The sequence below is a fragment of the Stegodyphus dumicola genome, chromosome 6 (genome assembly GCF_044657685.1).
Source record: "Stegodyphus dumicola isolate Sdum_Otavi_A_Nest chromosome 6, ASM4465768v1".
Classification (NCBI taxonomy): Eukaryota; Metazoa; Arthropoda; class Arachnida; order Araneae; family Eresidae; genus Stegodyphus; species Stegodyphus dumicola.
Window position 1 is genome coordinate 113,846,764 of NC_140773.1, and position 22,966 is coordinate 113,869,729.

The window sequence follows — 22,966 nt, forward strand, 5'->3', positions numbered from 1 at the left end:
TTCACGCGTATATACAATCAACTATGAGATGAGGCTGACAATGGCAGTTGGGCAGGAGAAACAAGCAGTTGTCAGCTCAATGGAGGAATCAAGATTTTAGTCAACCGGAGCGTTAGCGCGATCTACCGAAAATGTATCCGCGAGTTACTAGGAGCTCGCGATCGACGATATGGCGATGACTGTCGTAAAGTATTTCATGTCGGCTGCAGTCAGTCCATTGTTCAATCAATAAATGATTCAAATAATTTAAAACAAATAACCCACTCAGATACTAGAGAGCGTTTTCGTTTGTGGCTGAGTTTTGCAAAATTTTGGATTGGTACGCTATGTTACGCTATCAGACGTTTATCACCCATACGAACTGGCAGGTGTCACTGGGCGAAATGAATAAAGAAATTTTACGATTTACTTTATTTACTATCGAGTTGCCGTCTGCGTAATAGAATGTATTGAATTAACAAATGAATAAAAAATTTCATTTAATGAAGGGAAAGCTTTTATATATATATTTATTCTAGTAATAATATAGAATGTTCTATGCATCATGTTAAGAATGTCTGAAATTTTTCTGAATTAAAATATGAAATAATAAAAAAATCATAATTGCTGTAAAATCAGCATTTGAGTATTATTTAGCCGTTATTTTGTATAAAATAATGCATAAATCATTTAGTCATTTTTAATTTTGGGGATTAAAATAGTTAAATCTGATTTATGAAAAACGGATTAATTAATTAAATTTACCAAATGGCTTATATTGAATTATTTATTGTAATGCCTTACTTCGATTAATTAAAAGACTTTCTTTCCTTTATAGATGAACTATTCGAAAGATTACAATGATTTTAATTCTTTTCAGCTCGTCTGACAAGATTGTTGAAGTTTCATATTCTTTACAAGTTTTATGATTTAGCAGAAAGGTAAGAATTTTTTTCGCTCAATGCGTTAAAGCTATATATATTTCTATTAAGCTTAAAAAATGTGAACTCATTCAATATTAAAACACTAATATGTGAATTATATCAGAACTTTCAGGTCATAAATTTGATCAAGAGCCGCCCAGACGGTATAGTGGTTAGGGAAGCCGACTGCGATACTAAAGGGCCCGTGTTCGAATCCCGGAGAAGGCATGGTTGTAACTTTCCACCCTTTCATAGGAGGCAAAGGTGGCCCACCTATTAGGTGCTTTCTTAATAAAGTGACCACCATTTCTAGCCTTAGTAGTGGCCAAGCCGAAGTCAGCTGGGAATCAGCCATTGGTTAAAAAAATGATCAAGAACAATAAATATATTTAAGTACCCGAGTATGCTAGTAATTACATTTCTGGATTTAAAATTTCTGTCCGACGTTTGCATATAGAACATATGGGATCCGTATTGAAATTTAATGAGCTACGCTATGTGAAGCATTTGAATTATTGTGATAAACTTTGTCTCATCAGGAATATTCGGAGAATTTATATTTACAGAAACGATGCAAAATGAGAAATGTATAAGATATTTCTAAATGATTCGACGACTTATGTTTCTCGAGTGGTTGGTGACACATAGTTTTAGATTTAAAAATGAATAAATTAAGGTAACTTTGAGACTAAGATTAGTTGCATGACAACTATAAAAAAAATATCAGGGAATGCATAATTTTCTGCTGCCTGCCGCCGAATAAAATTACAATTAGTTAACATGTTCCTTATTTAATCGATTCTAAAGATGTTTTTTTGTTTGGGTGGGTGAGTAAGTAATATGCAAAATAAGATCTGATAATTATTTCAACCACTTTCAGCTGATGAAAAAAGAATGGAGTTCAGAGATCTTTTAAAAACTCAATTCCATGAGACTAAAACTTTTTAATTTTAGCATTTCTGTCCGTTGAAACTTGATATCAGTCTGCTTTAATGTTTACCTGATTTAAAAAGTGCTTTTCTTAAATTAGGATTAAAAATTTAGCATATATATCTGTTTTTACTAATACGTGTCTACGGCCAGCAACATTTTAATTTAGAACACCTTAGATAACTTTGGAGCATACGAATACTGAATGTCTATTGTTTCACTTCTTGGACTATGAAGAACGCTTTTTTATAGGCTTGCTTCTATAGAACCTTTAAAAGTTTAAGTTTTATTCATTTATATTAATTTTATGGTTTTTAGAAGTGTTGAGAATTGTCTGTGTTGTAGAATGCGTGTTATCTAGCTAAAGAAACATACGGGATGTAAGTGAAATAAAATGTTTTTAATTGGTGCTTTCCTTGAAATTAATAAAATAGATGAACATGTGAACGTATACCTTGTGAGAAAAAGCATAAGCATAAGCTGAATAATTTGACAATGTTAACTGCTGTGGGTATACTTGACGTTTCATCACACTCTGTTAGATTTCAATTCTCCTTCGACTTTTACATTCCATGTTAAGATTCCATGCATCACTTCGCCGCACCACGCTGGAGAGAATCACGAGGATTACTTAGCGGATAGCTACGTCAGGACGATATCAGGGCAAAACACACACGGATAGGCACATGAGAAGGGCACTCAATCTTGCCTCTCCAACTTCCTCTATATGCCGTGATTACCAAGTAAATAGCTTTTGCAGGTATATACCGAACAGGGTGCACAACAATAGACTTTTTTGCCTGACACGAGACTTGTAAGGCGGTAAGGGAAAAGCCTAACACATCACAGGTATTGAAAAAACTTAAGTATTAGAGCTGTAAACTGTAGCCTTGATCCCGTAATGTGGTTGAGCGAATCTGAAACATTTGCAGTCAATGCAGAAGTAGTTGCGTTATTACTGGTCGTTCACGATCCTCAGTCTAATGATAGGTCAGGGAAAGTTGTTTTCTACTCGAATGGAAGTGTCTCGCAAAGAATCTGTTAGGTGGCCGCAGGCCTCGAAGCATGGGTTCCTGGGCCGAAGCTCTAACCAAGACTAATAAATATATGTAGCTTAATCTGTAAATAGCATTTCAGAAGGCGCAGATAATATTTAGAGAATTAATTAAGTCCAGAGTAGGAGTAAGGTGAATGATGTCTATCGGGAGAAAAAGTAGTGTTGGCGAATGAAGTACTGCAGTGAATGTCTAGCAGAAGAAATATATTAAATACTACTTCGGCTGGGAAATAGGTAGTCTTCTACCGCGTGAGATTAAATAGAGTTGGACTTTTCATTTCTTCAGCACTGTGCAGACGCAAGGGTGAATATAAATTTTCCGGCAACTAAAATGTGTCACAGGATTAAAATTATCATTGTCGGAAAAGCTATCTTATTTGATTTGTTTCTTACAATAGCAGCTACAAATGTATGCAGAACTGATACTGATTTATGCAAACGTTTTAAAGAAGACTACTTACTTTTACTATATATAAACAATGCGCTCAGCGTTTTAGATCAACTGTATAAAAATGGCTTTTCTATTCGTGACATTAATGCTACCATCTAGTGCAACATGGATGTAGCTTAGAACTGACTAGGTATGATGTCTGAAAAGCAGAGTGAAACATCATAATCCATTGTATCCTAAGACTACATCAATCTATTGGAAAACAAACCACGCACTGTTTCGTAAAGATTCTCATTCACGTTTAATATAAATTTTTGATGAAGTCATTGTATTCCTTCCAGTATAGTTTCATTTCTATCAGTCAAAAAGAGTTTCGAATTAAAGAGTGTGTGTATTTAATTATGGCAAAGCACACGAGGGCTATCTGCCTAAGGGGAGGGATGCCTTCGTGGAGGACTTTCTAAGGGAAACTGGCTCGTATACACGTTACACATGGGGGAAACCACGAAAACGCCCATGCAGCCAGCCCGTTCGCGGGATTCGAACCTCGGACCGAACTACCAGTGTTCAGCGCCTTTACCGCTCGGCCGCTGGTGGGCCCTTCGAATTAAAGAAAAATATCACATCAGAAAATATAAATTGATAAATCTCCAATCATTTTTCATTGCTGACCTCATAGCTATTCTTCAGTTTTTCCCTTAGCTAAAACTACTCAGAAAATATCAATCTCTCACATTTTTGGAATAGGATTTTTGACTATTTTATATTCAATGCTTAATTTAAATTTTAATTAGTGATTTTGATTGACAGTCATATATCGCCAATAATATAACTCATAATACCTTCTAGAATTGCCACAACGCTCACAACTGAATGTTTGGAGTTGCCGAAAAGCTCTTAGAAAAGGCAGCCAAGTGGGTTATTGTAGACGATGATAATGTTATAAAGCATTTTAACTGATAAAATTCAGGATCGATTGAGTATGGTATGAAAGCGACATTATTCAGATTAATCTGAGAAAAATGCTTAAAACGCCTATTGCTTTAAAAGAATACATTTTCAATGCATTCGCAGTTTTTTCCCCTTAGCTTATGAGCAAATCTCGTTTTTAGTCATACAGCAAACACAAATGTGAAATAAATTATCACTATAGTCATACAGTGATTATTTATTTTTAATATTTTTATTTCATTTTTAATAAAATATGACTAAGCATTAAATCTTTTTGTTAAATTTAAGGATGGTACTGCACGACTACGAAGGATCATGAAAGTTTATCATAAAGAAATATTAGAAAATCTCATAACTCAGTATCAGTAAGCAAATTATTAAATATTCATTTAAGTACTAACATTAACATTAAATAAGCAGTGAAGAGCTATGTGTAACATAAATACCCAGAAAATTTTCTTCTAATGAAAATAAGGAATTTTATTTTTTATCGTTACGTGGAAGTCAAAAATAAACTTCCAAAAATAGTTCAATAAATACAATATACGCAATTAATAGCTGCTTTCTAACTGTTAACGGAATAACTAGCTGCAAACTTTAATGGATTAGTTAACTGCCTTCTTAACGGGTATGCAAAGGTTCGATATAAAATAGTGGCAACACGCTGATAGTTCTGAAAAATTTTATATACTATAGTTACAAACTATTAATCTTCAAAACTGCCTGCCATGTCTACCATTTTCTGAAAAATTACTGGAAGGCACAATACACCATCCAAAGCGTTCAGTGCTATTGATGCTCCACTGCAACTGCCTCAAAGCATAGATAGCTTTCTCTGTATTGTAATTGATCTGAGTTATCCTCTCCATTACAATGGATCCATCGCTGTGTTCTTTGTTTTGAAAAGAGATCACAGTCACGGATTTATATGGAATACATGTGGCGGTAATTTCAGTATCTTCCATCGCTAGCGCTGCAATGCTCCCGTTTGAACAACGCGCAAGTGTCACGGAGGGTAATGTATTCGTCACTTGACACATCTCCTCCAGCACTAACCAGAAGAAAGCGATGGTTCTTGTTGGTGACGAGTTGTTTTAACTTCTATGATAATACGAGGTAACATAAAGTGAGCGTTGTTATATGCGACGATGGATCTCCAGCGACGATGGCAATGGAAAACATTGAAATATTCGTCATACTGATCGGATATAAGTACATGTGGCTGTGATCTCTTTGCCAAAATGGAAGAAAAAAAAAAAAAAAAAAAAAAAAAAAAAAAAAAAATAAGTGCAAGGAATTTATTAGTACAGCAGAGCAAAAAATGTCGATGCTTTAGGGCAGTCGTTGTGGAACATCAGCAATAGCTGATGGCGTACGATGCCTTCCAATAGTTTGGCGGAAGGTAGTAGATACGGCAAGCGATTGTATTAAGATACTATAGGTATTTGTATCAAGACTTTTTAGGTAATCAAGCCTTTTCAGACATATTGGTTAACGGAAGCGAATTATAACTCTACTGCACAATCAAAAATTATTTTCCCCATGGTTATTGTTGAAATAACAAGACTGAATTTAAATTATTGGGATTTCATAAGCAATAATGCATGAGTACTAGTCGGGAAATTTCACAGAAACTACATACAATAGTATCTCATACAATTCTTGCAAAAGCCAACTTCTGACTTAAATCGAAATCTTTATATTTAATGTCTATTAGATTTTCGCTATTGAGTTTTACGATCTCTCACCATCTAAATAATACGTTTTTTAGATATTATGCACTTTATTCTTGTTTTCAAATGTATACACTGAGTATTTCAAATAATATTATTTTTCAGAAATTTATTCATAGGAAAGCCTAAAAGTTCCAGAGATTTTTAATGTTTTTTTTGTTTTACATTTTAGCTTTACAAGCAATCCACATCTCATACGGGTGTTACGACTGTTTTTAAATTTAGCAATTATTATACACTGGATTGCGTGCCTCTATTACCTTCTATCCGAGGTAAGTATTTCTTCAAGTGTAGTTGTTAAAAATAAAAGATGGATTTCCCATCAGAAGAGAAAACATAAGCAGAATGTTACAACCTTAATTCTTAAGTATAGCATGATATTAAAATGGCAAAATATTTTTGAAGATTTATTGGGAAAGTTTTGTATACTAAGTTTCAGCTGGTTAATTATAATGGTTATTACTTCTCTTTTATCGTAGTATGAAGGATTGGGAAGTAATGCCTGGGTGTACACCAATGCAACAGATCAACAAAGATTTTCAAGGTATTATTAAAATATTTTCATGTTTATTTTAAAATGTTCGAAATAATGTGAACGAAATTATAATTCCTCTGAAATCAATTTTGAAACTTTTTGTTTCGTCTGAAATAAGTATCAGGGAAGTAATAGTCAATTTAATTAATGCATTTTCTGCTTTCAGAAAAGGAAATAAGTTTCACGTATTTACATTTTAATTGATGTTTACATACAAATTCATGTTGTTTACATACAAATTCATGTTGTTTACATACAATTTGATTGATGTTTACAAGCATAGTATACATCTAGAAAAAATATTTTCTAAATGTATATGCTTACAATTTCTTTAGGGCTGGATTTTATTCAAAGTTAATCATTGAATTTATTTGTTGCTTAGTCTTGCGAAAGTTCTATGTGATCTCTTATTTGGTCTTCATAAGAAAAGATTTCCTAAATGAATTTTTCAGTACTTAGATGTTATTCAGTTATTTTTCAGAATATTAAATTGTTTTCTATCATAGCATTAAGCTTGTCAACTTTTACCTAAGTGGTGTATATAGAATGAGACAGCAGCCATATCTTATTTACCAATATAACTATCTGATTTGAATATAAAAAATGCTTGAAAGTATTACCAGAACTACTTTGACCTGAAAATAAATTTCGGGCCGCCCAGCCGGAATAGTATTTAGCGATGCTGACTGCCGTACTAAAGGGCCTGTGTTCGAATCCCGGAGAAGGTATGGATGTTTGTAAATGTATAGTGTCTGTGCTGCATGGAGACATTTTAAATATCTGACGAGCCTAAAGCCTTCTCGAGAGGTGGTAGGGAAGGAGGGAGTGAAAGTCCCTCAGACCCGTCCCAACGGGTGCTCTCTATTATACTTGGGGGCGGAACTAAGCAAAGTAGTACTGTCACCCGTATAGTGCTCAGGGCTCTTGCCAACGACAGGCACAATCTTCCACTCTTTTTCACGATGAATTTCGTGGACTTGCTCTGATGTTACTGTCTGACAAGAGAGACAAGTCACAATAACAACAAATTTCGGTGGAGGTATGTTATGATCTCTGAAGTTTACAAGAAATTAAGACAAGAAGTTTACAAGAAAGACCCACCTACTGCCGAGTGGTAAAGTCTCTGAACACTGGTAGTTCGGTCCGAGGTTCGAATTCCGCGAACGGGTTGGCTGCATGGGCGTTTTTCCTGGTTTGCCCATGTGTAACGTGCATACAAATCAGTTTCCCTTAGAAAGCCCTCCCCGAAGGCATCCCTCCTCTTAGGCAGATAGCCCTCGAGGCTTTCCTATAATCACAGAAACCAAACCAAGAAATTAAATGTCATTTAAATGAAATTCTTAAGTGATTGGAGTCTAGTTGAAGACCCTGAGTACTGATGCATTGCGTCAAACTTCGACCTAAAGGCCATTGCTTAATTCCGTGCAACGCACACACCGGATTCTAGATCCGGATCTCCTGATTTCCATCCAGACGTGCTTCCGACGACACCGCAGTGAGGAGGAAGAAAATTGCGGAGGTCAGAATCTAGTCGCCAAACTCAGATGGTGACGAACTAGCATTCATCATCTTTTAGTTCGGGCACCATTGTAGAAGCATCTAGAATTTTGGAAGTCGGAAAACATATAAAATATATGATGCGCTCGCCAAGATTCTAGCTCAAGACTTCTGAATTTCCAACCGGGCAGGCTTCCAGTTACACCACCAAGACGCGCGATAAGAAATGGTAAAGTACCTTACACCCTTTTAATGTGAACATTAAGAGTGTTTCATAAATCTTTTAGCTTATATGTATATCGGGCGATTTATCAAGAAAAATAAGGAGATCTTTTCAGAGTATTAAATATAGAACTTTTTTTGTATTCTAGTCAAACATTTAATAAATAGAGTTGAAAGTTCTTTAGAACACTTATCATCGGTGTGCATAATTTCAGTATCATTGCCATTAAATAATGCTTTAAAATTATTAATTAAAATTAGTCAAAATTAAGTATTATGAGTTAATTAGTAAATATTAATTCAGAATACTTGTCGGCTAATCAACCCATTGTTAGAAAAAAGAGTGCACGTTTTTGGTAATTATCAAAATTTATCTTGTAATAACTTTTGCGATTTTGCTATTCATTTCAGTAAAATAGCTTTCTTTTCAGGAAATACATAATATGCTTATATTGGTCAGCGATGACGCTCACGACTATTGGTAACACCAATTCACCTGAAACTGATGTGGTAATATTTCATTTGCAATCACCAGTTTTATGATTGCAACTATTCAATTGTTCTTTCGCCTTGTTAAATATAATAGCTAAAACCAAGGTTTTTAATTTTTTTTAATAATTCGTTTAGTATTTTTGATTCGATTTGCTTCATGTATATCATTTGTTTTAATTGTGCTGAGCTTTTTCATTTTGATCATTTCTGGATATGACCAATTTTTCCAAGAACAAATACGTTGAACTCGCACTGAACATTAACTATATAAAATAATCAGCGATACACAAGACCAAATTCGTCTGGAAATATAAGTGGTTGGTTAGTAAATGTTCACTATATGTCTGAATCCATAATTCATATAATTTTAGCTTATTACAGAAAATTCCATATCATAATGTGTCTCTACTAACGTCTGCTAAGAGATGTAGTACTTGTATACACAAGACTATCTGACACCATCTGTTGTACCATCGTATGTTGAACAAACATTTAAAAGACTCTAAAGATAACACTGACTTCAAGATCAAAGCACACATTTTAACTGTTGTTTATAATAAAGTCCGTGTATAAGGTCATTTATTGTTAAAAGAAAATTTAAATGCGAGATAGGAAATGCAAGCGTGCCCTTTAAAGAGAAACGTTGTTCTGATAATAACGACTAAATTATCTTGCCACTGAATTATCGCAAATTTATTTTCATGCTTCATAGTAAAAACTTGGTGATTATTGATATATAAAGATATTATTGTACTATTCTTTTATAAAACTAACCACAAAATGAATAGTTGTTTTGAATTTGTCAGATGATTTAGATAAGTTTAAAGAACTACTGAAACAAGAAATCTTTCTGCTGAAACAATTAACAAAAATAACTATTAAAAAAACTGATGTCTTATTTTTATTACTATAGCGTTGTTTGAGAGTAGAACTCTCCATGAAACTATACGTATAGAATCCATGAAACTATACGTATAGAATCCATGAAACTATACAAAACATATACATATAGATATATACTGTTAATCTTAATCCAACAATTAATTTGTCTTCTGAGATTTTTTGTAACAAAATCCCCCATTCTTATTCTAAGTATTTAAAGCACAGTAAAGCCATTGCTTATTTGACAGAGCTAGACTAGATTTGAAGAGCTAGTATACAACTAAGAGCTGGAAATTGCCAAGATAAGAATTAATTTTTCTTTCATTTGCAAACTACACATTGGTTGCCGAAAAATGTATTAATAATATTCTCCTCTCGATTTTGGGATGATAAAATTAGCAAAACAAGGGAAGGAATGCGCGAGGAAATACAGTATATCCTGATAGGAAGTTTTCTGGACTTAAAACTGCCCTCTTTTCAGACATTAACGGGTTGCTTTTCAAATACTAATTAGTAGGAGCTTCATTTTTCTTGGAAAACCCTCAATGTTTATTACTTTACTAGCATATTATTTATTGGAAAGCCAAAAATTTCAGGAGCAATAATGACCCACAGCTACTGAGCGGTTAACTTGCTGAACACTGGTGTCCGGGGGGCTTAAATTCCGGTAAATGGGCTGGATACATGGCGCTTTCGTGGTTTTTCCTATGCGTAACGTGTATATCATTCTTCACAAAGGCAACCCTTCCTTAGGCAGATAGCCCTCGAAACTTTCACAGAAACCAAACCAGTGCTTTGCCATAATTAAATAAACCAAACCAAGCTAAGAACAATAAATTTTTTATAATAATTGTTTTTTGAGAGTAATTTACTGTATATCTACAAGGGGCTTTTGAACTTTAAAGATTAAAAATTAGAAGAACTGTGTAAGTGCTATTAATGTCAAAAATAGATATTAAAAATCTTAATTAAGAACAATGGCTGGATCTTGAAGTGAAGAGAGTACCTCACTTGAACTTTGTAGGCTTCCAATCTTAACACAGTAGATACGTTAACTAGTTTTTAATTAATTGTTTGAAGTAGAACGCGAGGATCCTAGGGATTACTACTTGCGTGACTTCACAAATTCTCCTTAGATTCAGAATTGGTAGAAATAATTAGTTTAAAGAAAAGTGTGCAATAGTTCATAGTTCTTGGAGAGGATCATAATATACTAAAGCAATAATTGTTCAAAATTCATGGAAATTGTTATTTTACATCGAAACTTGCGTGAACCTATGAGTTACTGTGTAAGTCCAAATTGTTAAATATTGCGGTCGAAACCTTTGCTTTCAAATCCCCATTGTCGTAGTAGACATGTGGCGGAATAACCCCCCCCCCAATCGTAAATACATTTCTATACCCATGTGGATCGTGTGGTATTCACTTTCTAGCCAGTTTCATTTACAAAACTCTTCGCATTTTATATTTATATCACATTTTATAAGATATCCACTCTTTAATCAGATAAACCTCATGGGCTTTATAGTATTCAAATAAGGAGATAAATAACTTTAAATCCATCGGTTTTGTGGGCTCCGCAGTTTCTTCGACAGGGCAGTGGAACTCATGATTATGTGTGTATTTTTATGTAACCTGATCATTGATGTTAAAATAAAAGCATTAATTTCTAGTTTATGCCTTTCATTATTTCGATGTTAAATCTAATTAGAATTTTATCTCTCGATTATGGACTATCTATCTCAGTCAAAAAAATCTCTAACAATTTTTCAGAAACTTCTATTTCTGTAGCATAAGTCTAAATGTAGTTAGTTTTATTCAAGGTTACTTAATAAATATTTTACATTTATAGCTAAAAGCATTAATTTAGCAAAAAAAAGGTCTTTGAATGTTTTACATTTTATGAACTAGTCGTTTCTTGCTCAAATAATTTCATTTTTTTCTGTACGATCATTACTAAATTCTATATCCTACCACTGTAATGCAGTGAAATTACATAATGCCCCAAGACTGGTGAAGGGATTTATTTTTCTGCACTTAAAGTACAGCCACACAGAACATCGATTTCTTACGTAATGTAATTTAAGAAATTGTCTTTTACATTTGTTAAATCATTTTGCATTTAATTTGTTATTAGGGAGTGAGAATGAATGTAACGTTAACCTTATTTGACTTAGGAGTACATCTTTACTGGTGTCATATTTTTAACCGGAGTTTTTGTGTTTGCTACTGTAATGGGAAATGTTGGTGATGTTATATCAAGTATGAATGCTAATCGCCAAGAATTTCAAGCTCGGTGAGTATTATTTGATTATATGAAATTCCTAGCAAATAAAAAATCTAAATACAAAAGTTTCTCTATTTTAAGAAAACAATTAGTGTTTTACAGATATATAAAATAAATATGGTTGAGAAATGAAGAACAACAGGTCTAGGTTTAGCATAGTAAGAATAGTTGTATAAAACTGGAATAATTTTGCTAATAATTCATAAATTTTTTTTCAAGCAATGTTAAATCTGCCTCTCGTAGTATTTCTGTTTTATCAATAACAGACCTAAAATTGATAATTTTAATTTCCTATTTATTCCTTTTGACTCCGGATTAATAAGGGTATTGCCGGGGACACGTTCACCGTTTTAAGAGGTTAGTTTCAAGAAGAATGAGTGTCTAAAATTGGAATAATTTTACAAATAATTAACAAGTGGGATAATTTTAACTTCCTCTTTAAAAACATATATAGAATTGTCTCTCGATTAACCGGAGTAATGCCGGGTCCATTTTTAACGCAAAATCACAGATAATTCGAAAGCAGTTAAAGAAACATGGGAAAGAGGAATAACTTATATTGTGTGTTGTTGTGACTGATCTTGCTTGTCTGATATCAGAGTAATGCCACGAAATTCATCGTGGGAAGACAAGATTACGCCTGTCGTTGGCAAAAGCTTGGGCACATCCGTTTCATTAAATGATTTACTTATAATCATTCTATCCTATAGCATTTCCTTTGAATATTTATTTAATTTCATTCACTATCATGACGCTTTTTTGCAAATCTATCTTATATTTTCTCTTTACATATTGATTAATATCATGGATTCGATCTACATTGAACAAAGATGCCACACAGACAAAAACTACATAACTAGAAATTAAGAATGAACAAATATATATGGTCCCATAAATTATGATATATGGCTTTTCCTGTCCGAAACTCAATTTATGTATTGCAACATATTCTACATACAAAAACAACTGTTCGTAGATGCACACTAACACTAACTGTTCGTAGATACACACTAATTCATCTGCAAACTCTGTCTATGGGAAAATGCTTCTAAATCCGTCTTTGCGTTCAATCTAACCTGAGAATATTGGATTTATTAGAAATAATAGAATATAACCCATCGTTTCTATTAGAGGAATTTTGGAAATTACGCAATGAAATGTGAGTATTATCGAGAAAAAACAATTGAATAGAAAAAAATGCTTAAGGACAAAATCTGGTTTCTAAAAATTTCTGTTTAAAACTAAAAGAGTATACACGTCAATATTTTGATGACAATGGGAAAGGATTCCGTTTTCAACATATTTCGAGAATTTTAAAATTTCTCTAACCATTGGCATAAGCGCTCTTTGAACCATTGGCTAGTAATGAAAAAAGAAAACTCTTGGCTCTTTAGTATACTTCATGGTTTACAGCGCTGCTAGACATAAAGTGAAAAAGATTTTTCGAATAGTGATGATTTTTGTCAGGGTTGGATTAATTATTAAACTTTGTACTCAGATTTTCAGTATGTAGAGACATTAGGTTATTTTTTAGGAAGCAGGAAAGATGAATAATGAGCAACGACTTCCCAGGGAATCCAACCGTGGACCTCTGGAATACTCGCCCATCGTGCAGATCACCACACTACGAAGGCACGCTCAGAAGGCGGGGTATATATGACCCCCCTTTTAAAGGGCGACTGAGGTTTGGAGGACCCAGTCGCCAAATCCTGGGTGTGGAGATTCATCATCCACCACCCTTTTTAGTTCGGGCACCAATGTAGAGCCATTAGGTTATTTCGAGCCGGAGAGATGAAAAATGATCAACGCCTTCGCCGGAAATCGAAACACGGGCCTCTGGAATACGCGCCCAGCGTGCAGACCCCAGACCACGAAGGCATGCTAAGAAAGCAGGAGAAATAGCTTATAATTAAAGTTTAAAAAATTATCTAATGCGAAATTGTCTTGATGGGCTCCCCTCGAGTTTAAGGGCCTCCGCAACTACCGGTGTTCGGAGCCCCTAAACCATCACTGATTTTCGATTCTGGAAACCTTATTGACATTGACAGGAAGAGTTCAGTGCTGAAAATATTTTCATATGCGTTTCATTTAAAGAGTGTAAATAATTATAAATATAATACTAATTACAGGGATAACTATCAAGTTAGATATATCTTTAATCCCAGTAAAACAATTAAAAATTGATGTAACGTAGTAAGTAATAATTTTGAAGCATGAAAGATCAAAAGTTTACATACTGTGTCACATAAAATTTGTTAGTTATTTCTGAAAGTTTGAGTGGTACAATAAAGAAAGTTATTAAAATGAGCTGAAAGGTTTTCAAAAATGATTAAATATGTAAAAAATAAAAACTTTTATTTTATATTAAACAAAATAGAGCTATTTTCAACAGTTTCCTCATTTTTCAGAATGGATCATATACAAATGTATTTAACACACAAGAAAGTACCTGCTTCTTTACAATTGAAAATTAAAAAATGGGCGGAATATACATGGTCTAGGTATGTATGTCCTAATGCTGATTCAAATGTAAGTTTAGACTAAGCAAAATTAGTTGCTTCTTATACTAAATGTTGCCTTTTTTCCCCCTTAAAAAAAAAAAAAAAAAAAAAAAAAAAAAAAAAAAAAAAAAAATTGGGACATTCTTGCATGTGTTCCAAACCTGCTTACATATCCAACTTACTTAGATGTTATTTTAGATAAAGTGAGAAATTAGGTACAGTGAAATTAAATTAACTACAGTATGTTGAATGACGAAATTTTACATTATTTTAACTTTTAGGACAAAAGCAACTGATGAGTCTCGATTGCTAAATATGCTGCCTGAAAGACTACGAGCAGAAGTTGCTGTGCACGTTCATCTCGATAGCCTTAAGAAAGTATGATTTTTCACTTTTCAAGACAAAAAAATTGATAATTAAATACATTTTTATGGCTTTATCATACGGTAAGAAATAAATGACAAATAATATAAGCAATGAAACACCGAGCCAGTATATTTGAAAATTCTCCTTCCACCGCAAAGGATTTTATATTTGCGAACCCTTGTCGAAACATATTACGATTTGTATGTATCATTTAAATGACAAATTATTTATAGAAAATTTATTTGTTAAACTAAATGAAATTATATATATCTATATATATATATATATATAGATATAACAGCCTTAAAAGATAAATTCTTAAGTACAGTTTACTTTCTTGGCGAAATGTAAGATGTTTGACATCTCTGAATAAATGTACATCTTTTACAAATGTTATTAATAATATAAATATCCTATATATTAAAAATGAATCCTCTATATTTATTACAAATCTATCTTATTAAATATAGGTATTTAAATTAAAATGTTTACAGATCAATGAAAGGATACGCTTTTGAAACGAATGAACAGAAAGTACCTACCACCAGTTTATAGATAGTGCACATAAACCCCAAGATGAATGTGAAGTTAGAAATGGTTTCCACAGTAATTTTATAAGAACAGGAAATAAAACATATAAAAATATACTTTACATCTTTGCATGCTGAGATTTTTTTAACAATAGTGAAAAACGCATAGGCATTGTGTGCAATACTACGTTAAATAAGGCGAAAATTAAATTTAAGTTTTTCCATTAAATGATTTGAAAAAAAAAAAAAAAAAAAAAAAAAAAAAGAGTCAAATATTTTTTCCATTTCTTTAGTCCCTCGCTCCCCTCCAAAAAGTTCAATTCTATGTTTTTTATTCTTGTAAAAGTTATTTTTTATTAAGAAGCATTTTAAAATAATAAAATTTTAATTTTATAATAATTCATTTATTTTTATTCCTCTCTTCTCTGATAGACAAATTATAAATGCAACGTGCTTCCCTTTAAGGAAATTTTCCATTTATATGTCAATGTAACTAACACAGTATCTAATAAGAACTAAGATGGAAAAGTTTCATCACAATTTTTTAATAATTAATTACATAAATTGCATGCAGAATGAAGCTTATCAACGGATATATTTTATAATATCTTGCAGATTAAGATATTTGAGCAATGTGAAACTGGATTTCTGTGTGAACTTGTGTTGAAACTTCGATCTCAAGTGTTCTCTCCTGGTGATTATGTCTGCCGAGTAGGAGAAACAGGTAAATGATTTGTATCTTAAAATGTATCTAATTCACTCCATGTCATCTTTGTTAGTGAGGCGGTTAGTGGTATCGAGTACCATATTATTGGGATTGGTTCAAATTCCAGTGGAGTTTGTATATTGCCTTTTTAGCATGGGGTATTTAAAATAACGTCAATCAAGAAGTTCCCTCGAGGGGTTCAAGACCTTTGGATTTCATCTCCCGGGTATCCTCCGTTCAAATTGGGGCGGAACTAGGTAATGCCACAGTACTACCTTTAAAATGTACACAAGGGCCTGCGTTCCTCTTGGCCGTGATGAATTCGTAAATCTGATTGAGATTCTCTCTTATATTCAATATTGAATTAATGCGCAATTATTACACAACTTCCGCTCTTTGAATAATAAGTTGGCAAAAATTACTTACATAATCAGTATTGGTATTGTCCATATTACATGTTTTTCCCTTTGTGATTGAATTCATACATCATTAAGTATCATAGCTTAAATTGCACCGGAGCCCACTGGAGCCCGGCTCCGGTACTTCTCAATTTTTAAGATAAATTACAATTTTAGCCGGAGCGCACCGAGCTCTAAATAAGATGAACTCCGGTACTTCTTTTTATAAATCTGAACCACAATTTAAAGGGAAAAAATTAGAATTCCTAACGTTTTAGTTTAACAATAAGCAGACTTTGCAATACTCTATTTCCCTAGAAATACGAACTCATGAGAACATGCGACGTTCAAGTAAAGTCCCCTCACTCACATTTAAGAAGGGCAATAAATTTGGGGAAGTTTATTTAGGAACGCTTAAATTTCTTACCATGCCAATGTGCGTTAAGAGACAGCAAGTACAATAAGAGTGAAATACTGAGATAAACTGCTCAAGCACGTCCTATACGTCGTCTTCCCGCGGTATCCACTAATGGGGGTGGGGAAAGCGTAACCAGCAACTTTAAATTCATCCTGAGGAGTCAGATTCAGGACTCATTTTACCCCTGACATATCTGATTGATGGCTATAATTATATCAGCAGAGAGCCTCAGTCAAAGAAAATGTTCTCTCTCTCCCGAAGATTGCACTCATTTTTTGTTTCCACCCACTAATACACTCATTCCGTTTCGCCCTGGAATTTTCATCAGCTATATTTCAAGTATATTTAATTTTTGTGATGATAAAAGAACTTCCGCCCCCCTCTACGATCAGAGCATAAATTGGGCCGGAGCCCACCAGATCTCGGCTCCGGTGCTTCTTAGTTTTTGTAATAAATCATAATTCTAGCCGGAACGCACCGAAGCCCTGAATAAGAAGTAAAAATTTTATCTCGAAAATTTCATTTTAACAATAAAATTATATTAAAAATCGCTTATTAAATTTCAATTTATTTCTTTAAGTTTTATTTAATTACTTCAATATTTAATTATTTCAATAAATAATAATTAATTATCTAATAATTATCAATTAAATTATAATTAATTATATAATAATTATTAATTAAATAACAAGTTATAAAAATTAATTAAATGGCTATTAATTAATTTGATAGTAATTAACTATTTAATTTTAAAATTATTAATGCGTTTATTAGTCATTTTATTTATTTATTTACTCTTGTTCCTCTTTGCTGACAGTCTTCCATAGGGCTCCGGTACTTCTAATCTTAGAAATTAAGCCCTGTTAAGTATACAAATTTCTCGTTTGTGTAATAAATTTCAAAATAAAGACTTTATCTCATACGTGTATTTTTTCAAAAATTTTAAAATAAAACCGTTTAAAGAGATTTCTTTTATGCTGCAAGATTTTCAAATGTAGTAAGATAAATTAAATAAAAATTACTAAAAAATTAAATAAAATTTAATAAGATGTTTAATAATTACGATATTAATAAATTTAATATTATCTTAGAATGTTATACTTGCCATGAAATATATTCAATCTAAAGTTACTCAAAATAAATGCACAAATTTTGTCTTTTAGGTCGCGAAATGTTTATCATCAACCACGGCAAAGTAGAGGTAGGATTTCATTATTCTCTCTCCCAACGCTTATTGCATACTGTTTAATGCTTGCTAATTGATATAGACTTCATATGATTCTAAGTTCAAGGGTAATTAGTGAAATTACCGAATCTCAGAATTTCAAATGAAGAAGAGGTTAAGTACACTAAACTATCTAGCACTGTATAATTTCCTATACCAGGGTCAAACTAATTTGTGTCTGATATCGTCCAGATTAGTAGCTTCCTAATCATGGCTTTTAATGAGTATTTCCGACATGATTTTAGGTACAGGAGTTTCGTTTAATTTTAGAAAATACTTTGTATAAAGATAATCATCAATTAAGCTCTCCTCGTTACGGATAATTTTACTTTAAAAGGAGGTGCGTTAATAGTTTTCAAATTTAATATGGTTTTGGAGTGTGAAATTAAAATAACTTTACTATTTAACGCTATAGTTTATTCGAAAACATTTGCTGTGTAATCAATTTAATTTAAGAAGTCAGAAAGTCAGAAGTTCACTTAGAAAAATGACTTACAAGCATATTTATAAAATGCTTTAAACTGTGTTCTAAAACAAATAATAATGTGTATTGGTTAAATCAAAGGACTTAGGATATTGATTACCTTATTAATTTCTGTACCTAAATTAATTTAAGTAGGAAGTTTTGATGAACGTTGCATAAATTAAGGATCATACGCCTGAACAGCAGATTGTAAGAAAATTATTTTCTGTTATAATTTCACTGCCACAATACCCACTGATACCATATTTATCATCAGTTTATAAATAAAAGTCATTTAAAGATTGATATTAATATTTAATTTTTTTAAAAGAGTAAAAATATTATTTAATGTTATTAAGATTTATATTATTATTTTTGTTAAGACTGATATTTTTATTTACTTTTCTCATAAGTGATATTTTAGAATGTTTGTTAAAATACTTTTCTAGTATAATGAGATGTAGTTTGTATGCTAGGCCTTCCCTCTGAGAAAACGTGATTAAATATACTCTTCTTCCTCAAAAGGAAAAACATTATCTGCACTGAAATATGTTACAAAGACAATGCAATGGCTCATGAGAAACGTAGCTTACGCATGATACAGTAGGATCAACAAATCTTAAAAAAAATGATGCGAAATGCATTGAACCGTTGACCATAGTACCAACTTACATATTCATTCGCTTTGTTTTCGTACGTCTAGCTACTGCATGTTTATTCATCAGTACAATATATGCTTGGATGGTAAGGGAAAAGGTAACATAGAAATGCACAATCCCATTAATGAAGTCTTGATTTACTTATTCTTCTCTCTCAATGATGTTTATTAAGTTTCAGACGTAGATAATAGGATATTCGGATCTGATTTAAGCTTCTGAGCACACACAAAAAGCTTCGTGCTATATCACATTTCACTAATGGCACCGTAGACTTTTTAACTTTCCATCGCTGAAGACTTTATTTTTTTATGAGGTTAATGCTCCGTACGATTTTCTTCGAACAACTGCAAGTCTGTCTCTCACACACGAAGATGCACTTTAAAATAATCGTATTGCATTTTTACTGCGATATTACTCAAGATAATTAGCATAAATTTTCTTAGGAATTTCAGTGCATGCTTTTATTTATTTTCATATTTTTCTTACCTTCAATAGAAAGTTTCAGTAGATATGACTAATGAGATTTAGCTTTTAAGCATAACTAATCAGGGCTTAGTTTTAGTTAGCGTTTTACCAGCCTCTGTTTTATTACATATGAGAATATTATGTCTTTGGCATTAATATCACAGGCCTAACAATAAGCAGTTATCTTTAAAATCAAGCAAATATTTATTGAATAGTTATGACTATGACTGTGTGTCGAAACATAATAGTATAGAATGATTCATCTAACAGTTCAAATGAAAATGTTGTTAACAGGACTTTAAAAATAATTAAGGAAAGCTAGGTGTACCAAAATGAGTTAAGAAATTTTACCAAACTTCATGTCGAGTCTTTACTAACTGAATTTTAAAAGGGGGGGGGGAATTATCACTTATTTCACTTTCTGATCTCGAGAGGTCTGGGTATGCTTAAGAAAGTCAAGGGAAAGTGTCAAGTTTCCAATCACTCACTCCTCTATTGCTGCGGATACTATGGCTAATTTCTCTAGGGCAGCAAGCGAATAAAGAAAAGAAACAGAAATGTTTAAATAAATTTATAATATTTTAATGTAAATAACAAGCTATATAATCTGCAAGTTATTACAATTTAATGCAATTATTTTCTTACAAAAATATTTCATGCTATGGTTTATAAAAGACAAAATAAATTCGAGTTAATAAAGTTATTTATATTATGATGCCTTTTGTGTAATGTTTAAGAATAATGTGTAAATTTGTAAAATTCTACGATATTTTTTGCTATTATTTTATAGGTAATCGTACCAAATCCTGCCAACAATAAAGATATGGTTGTTGCCGTTTTAACTGAAGGAAATTACTTCGGAGAAATAAGTTTGCTGAGATTAGATGGCGTGCAAAATAGGTACTTGCAGAAATATTTTATTTTTTGTAATATTCAGAAAACTGGATTCCTATGTAGAATATAGACATTCTACATAGGAATCCAGTTTTCTGAATATTATTTTGATAAATTAATGAACTAAACATTAGATAAAATTAAACTTTAAGATTCTGTCTGCTCCTTCGTAATGCAAATTGATGCTGCAGAATAATTAAGCCTGTGATGTAACTGTTTTTCGTCTTTGCACTAGTGGCTCAGTGTAATTTTTACGCGCATATATTGTGTGCATGATTAATTCTATAAGAATAAAAGCAACATGTATGGATAAATTTCTATTGCAATTATACGTTTTGCAGTGTACCTAATTTCATCGCAAAGATACCAATATTTCTTTGACTCAGTGCCACTTTAGATTGGCATAGATATTGTATGCGACGTCATACATTTTTAGGAGCTAGAAATATGAAGTGCCTCTAATGATTAAATACTTATTCTGAATTCTTTGCTGCAAAAATATATGTTATCTTCTAAGTGTCAAAAATGTAAAATAAATAGGGGTTGTATTTCTTACCAAGTAAGAAATGAAAACATGCAATAAAAATGTAGCGCCACTATAAGAGCGTCACTATCGTCAACAAACACATATTGGAACAGAATCTTGTATTTACCCTTATAATAAACGTAAATAATTGACAATAATTGCTAACTATTTTTGATCTCGCTAAACAAGAATCTGTTTGGTTCTTCTTATATTCATAATTCCACATATTATACATTTTAATGGATTAATAAACAACGTAAAGTTTTTCTTCTTCATTTTGAAAATCAAAATAATTACCAGGTAAAAGACTGTAAATCTATTTAAAAATAAGCACACAAAAGAAGCATTCTTACATGGAATGAATTAAGCAAAATTCTGTTGACTTTTAAATACAGGTCTCTCATCTTTAGAAGCAATTTAGGACTGCATTTTTGTATTTGCCGGGTAGAAAAACGCGCTAGCGTAAAATTAACGTTTTTCTACCCGTTAGACTACGGATATAATTAACGGACCTATAAATTGTTTTAAGACGCTATGCTTTTTCATTTGATATTTCAAAAAGAGTAGACATAAAAATTAAGATGAAGCGTATAGAAGTTTGAATGATATTAAAACCTGCATGAAAATGAACAAATACACGTTAATATGTTGCTATGAAAGCAAAACTAAATAAAGTTTTATGAATTAATTAATAATAACTTTCATAAAATATTATGTATGTGTTGTAACTATTTCTAAAAATTATTTCATGGGACTATTTGGTAAGTATATACAATGAAGGAAATATAGAGAACTGCACAAAACAGAATTTACAAGATGTTTCTAAAATGGGAAATTCATATTCTTTAACTTCGAAATCATTGTAAGAAATGAAAAACATTCAAGAGAGAAACAAATAGAAAAGAATGTTTTTGTAATCAAACTTTAGTTATAATTCTTATGCTTTCATTAAAAATTAGGGATCTTTATAACCCTATTTCTGCTCAGTTTAAAAACCATCGTGTGAATTTGGAAAAAGTCTAAAAACTTGAATTATCGAAAATGAGATCTTCCCATTTATGCGCTTCACACACATGAGCACTTTTGTCTCTTTCGTTAGTCAACAACGCCCGGCTGTGCCTACAATTGTTTGAGCAGCCGCTTAAAATGTTACCTACCCACATCTAAACGCATCACCTTTGTAATAAGATTTACCATGCAGAAAGAGAAAAAATTGCTTTGAACTATGTCATTAATGGTATGTGTTAAATTGGCTGCCAGCCAAATTAGTAATGCAGGCACTGTCAAAATTAAATTCTAAGAATTGAGTTAAGTTTTAGGAACACACCTAATAATAATAAATAAATGGAATGAAAACGCATTTACCTCCGAACATAACGTATGGTTAGCTTGATTTGTTCAGACGAATTATGTGCTTCTAAAATATAAAAGGTTACTTTCATAATAATACAAATCAAATTGCAGATATCGTTGACTTCTGATTACATATACATGCAGGAAGCTGATCCTATACTGTACTTGTTGAAGGAACCTTGTTTGCAGTTAACGCAGAGAGAGAATATTGGAAACTCTTCGTTAATGCTAGTTTTGATACCAGATTCAACTTTGCTCAAACCCAGGAAAAATTATAATATTCTTATCTACCCATTCATTAGTGAGGTAAACATTATTAAAATAGCTTTGCTGTAGTTGAAATTCATGTAATAATATTTCGAAAATTAAAACATTTTTTTTTATTCACCGGCTTACTTCTAATCGTGTTACAATAGAAACTATTCAGCATTAATAATACGGTATAAACTTAATTAAAAATTTAGTATTTATATTTTGCGAGGAGCGGCAAATAATTCTCACTCGCTTTATTTAACAAGTTGACATTTTAAAATTTGACACATGTTGAATACCATTAAGAGCACTGCGAACCTATCTCTCTATG

General features: G+C 32.1%; 1 protein-coding gene across 4 annotated transcripts in view; it reads left to right on the forward strand.

Annotated features, from left to right (window-relative positions):
• The window catches only part of LOC118188290 (uncharacterized), a 104,110-nt gene that overhangs the window by 64,537 nt on the left and 16,607 nt on the right, over nt 1-22,966 (forward strand). For all 4 annotated transcript variants that reach the window (XM_035358704.2, XM_085818841.1, XM_035358702.2 and 1 more), the window contains exons 9-18: nt 860-920; nt 6,137-6,236; nt 6,444-6,508; nt 8,650-8,728; nt 11,770-11,888; nt 14,288-14,380; nt 14,662-14,758; nt 15,892-16,000; nt 17,962-17,999; nt 20,401-20,510. In XM_035358704.2, the coding sequence (XP_035214595.1) occupies nt 860-920; nt 6,137-6,236; nt 6,444-6,508; nt 8,650-8,728; nt 11,770-11,888; nt 14,288-14,380; nt 14,662-14,758; nt 15,892-16,000; nt 17,962-17,999; nt 20,401-20,510 (871 nt within the window). The remainder of the gene's footprint in view (nt 1-859; nt 921-6,136; nt 6,237-6,443; nt 6,509-8,649; nt 8,729-11,769; nt 11,889-14,287; nt 14,381-14,661; nt 14,759-15,891; nt 16,001-17,961; nt 18,000-20,400; nt 20,511-22,966) is intronic.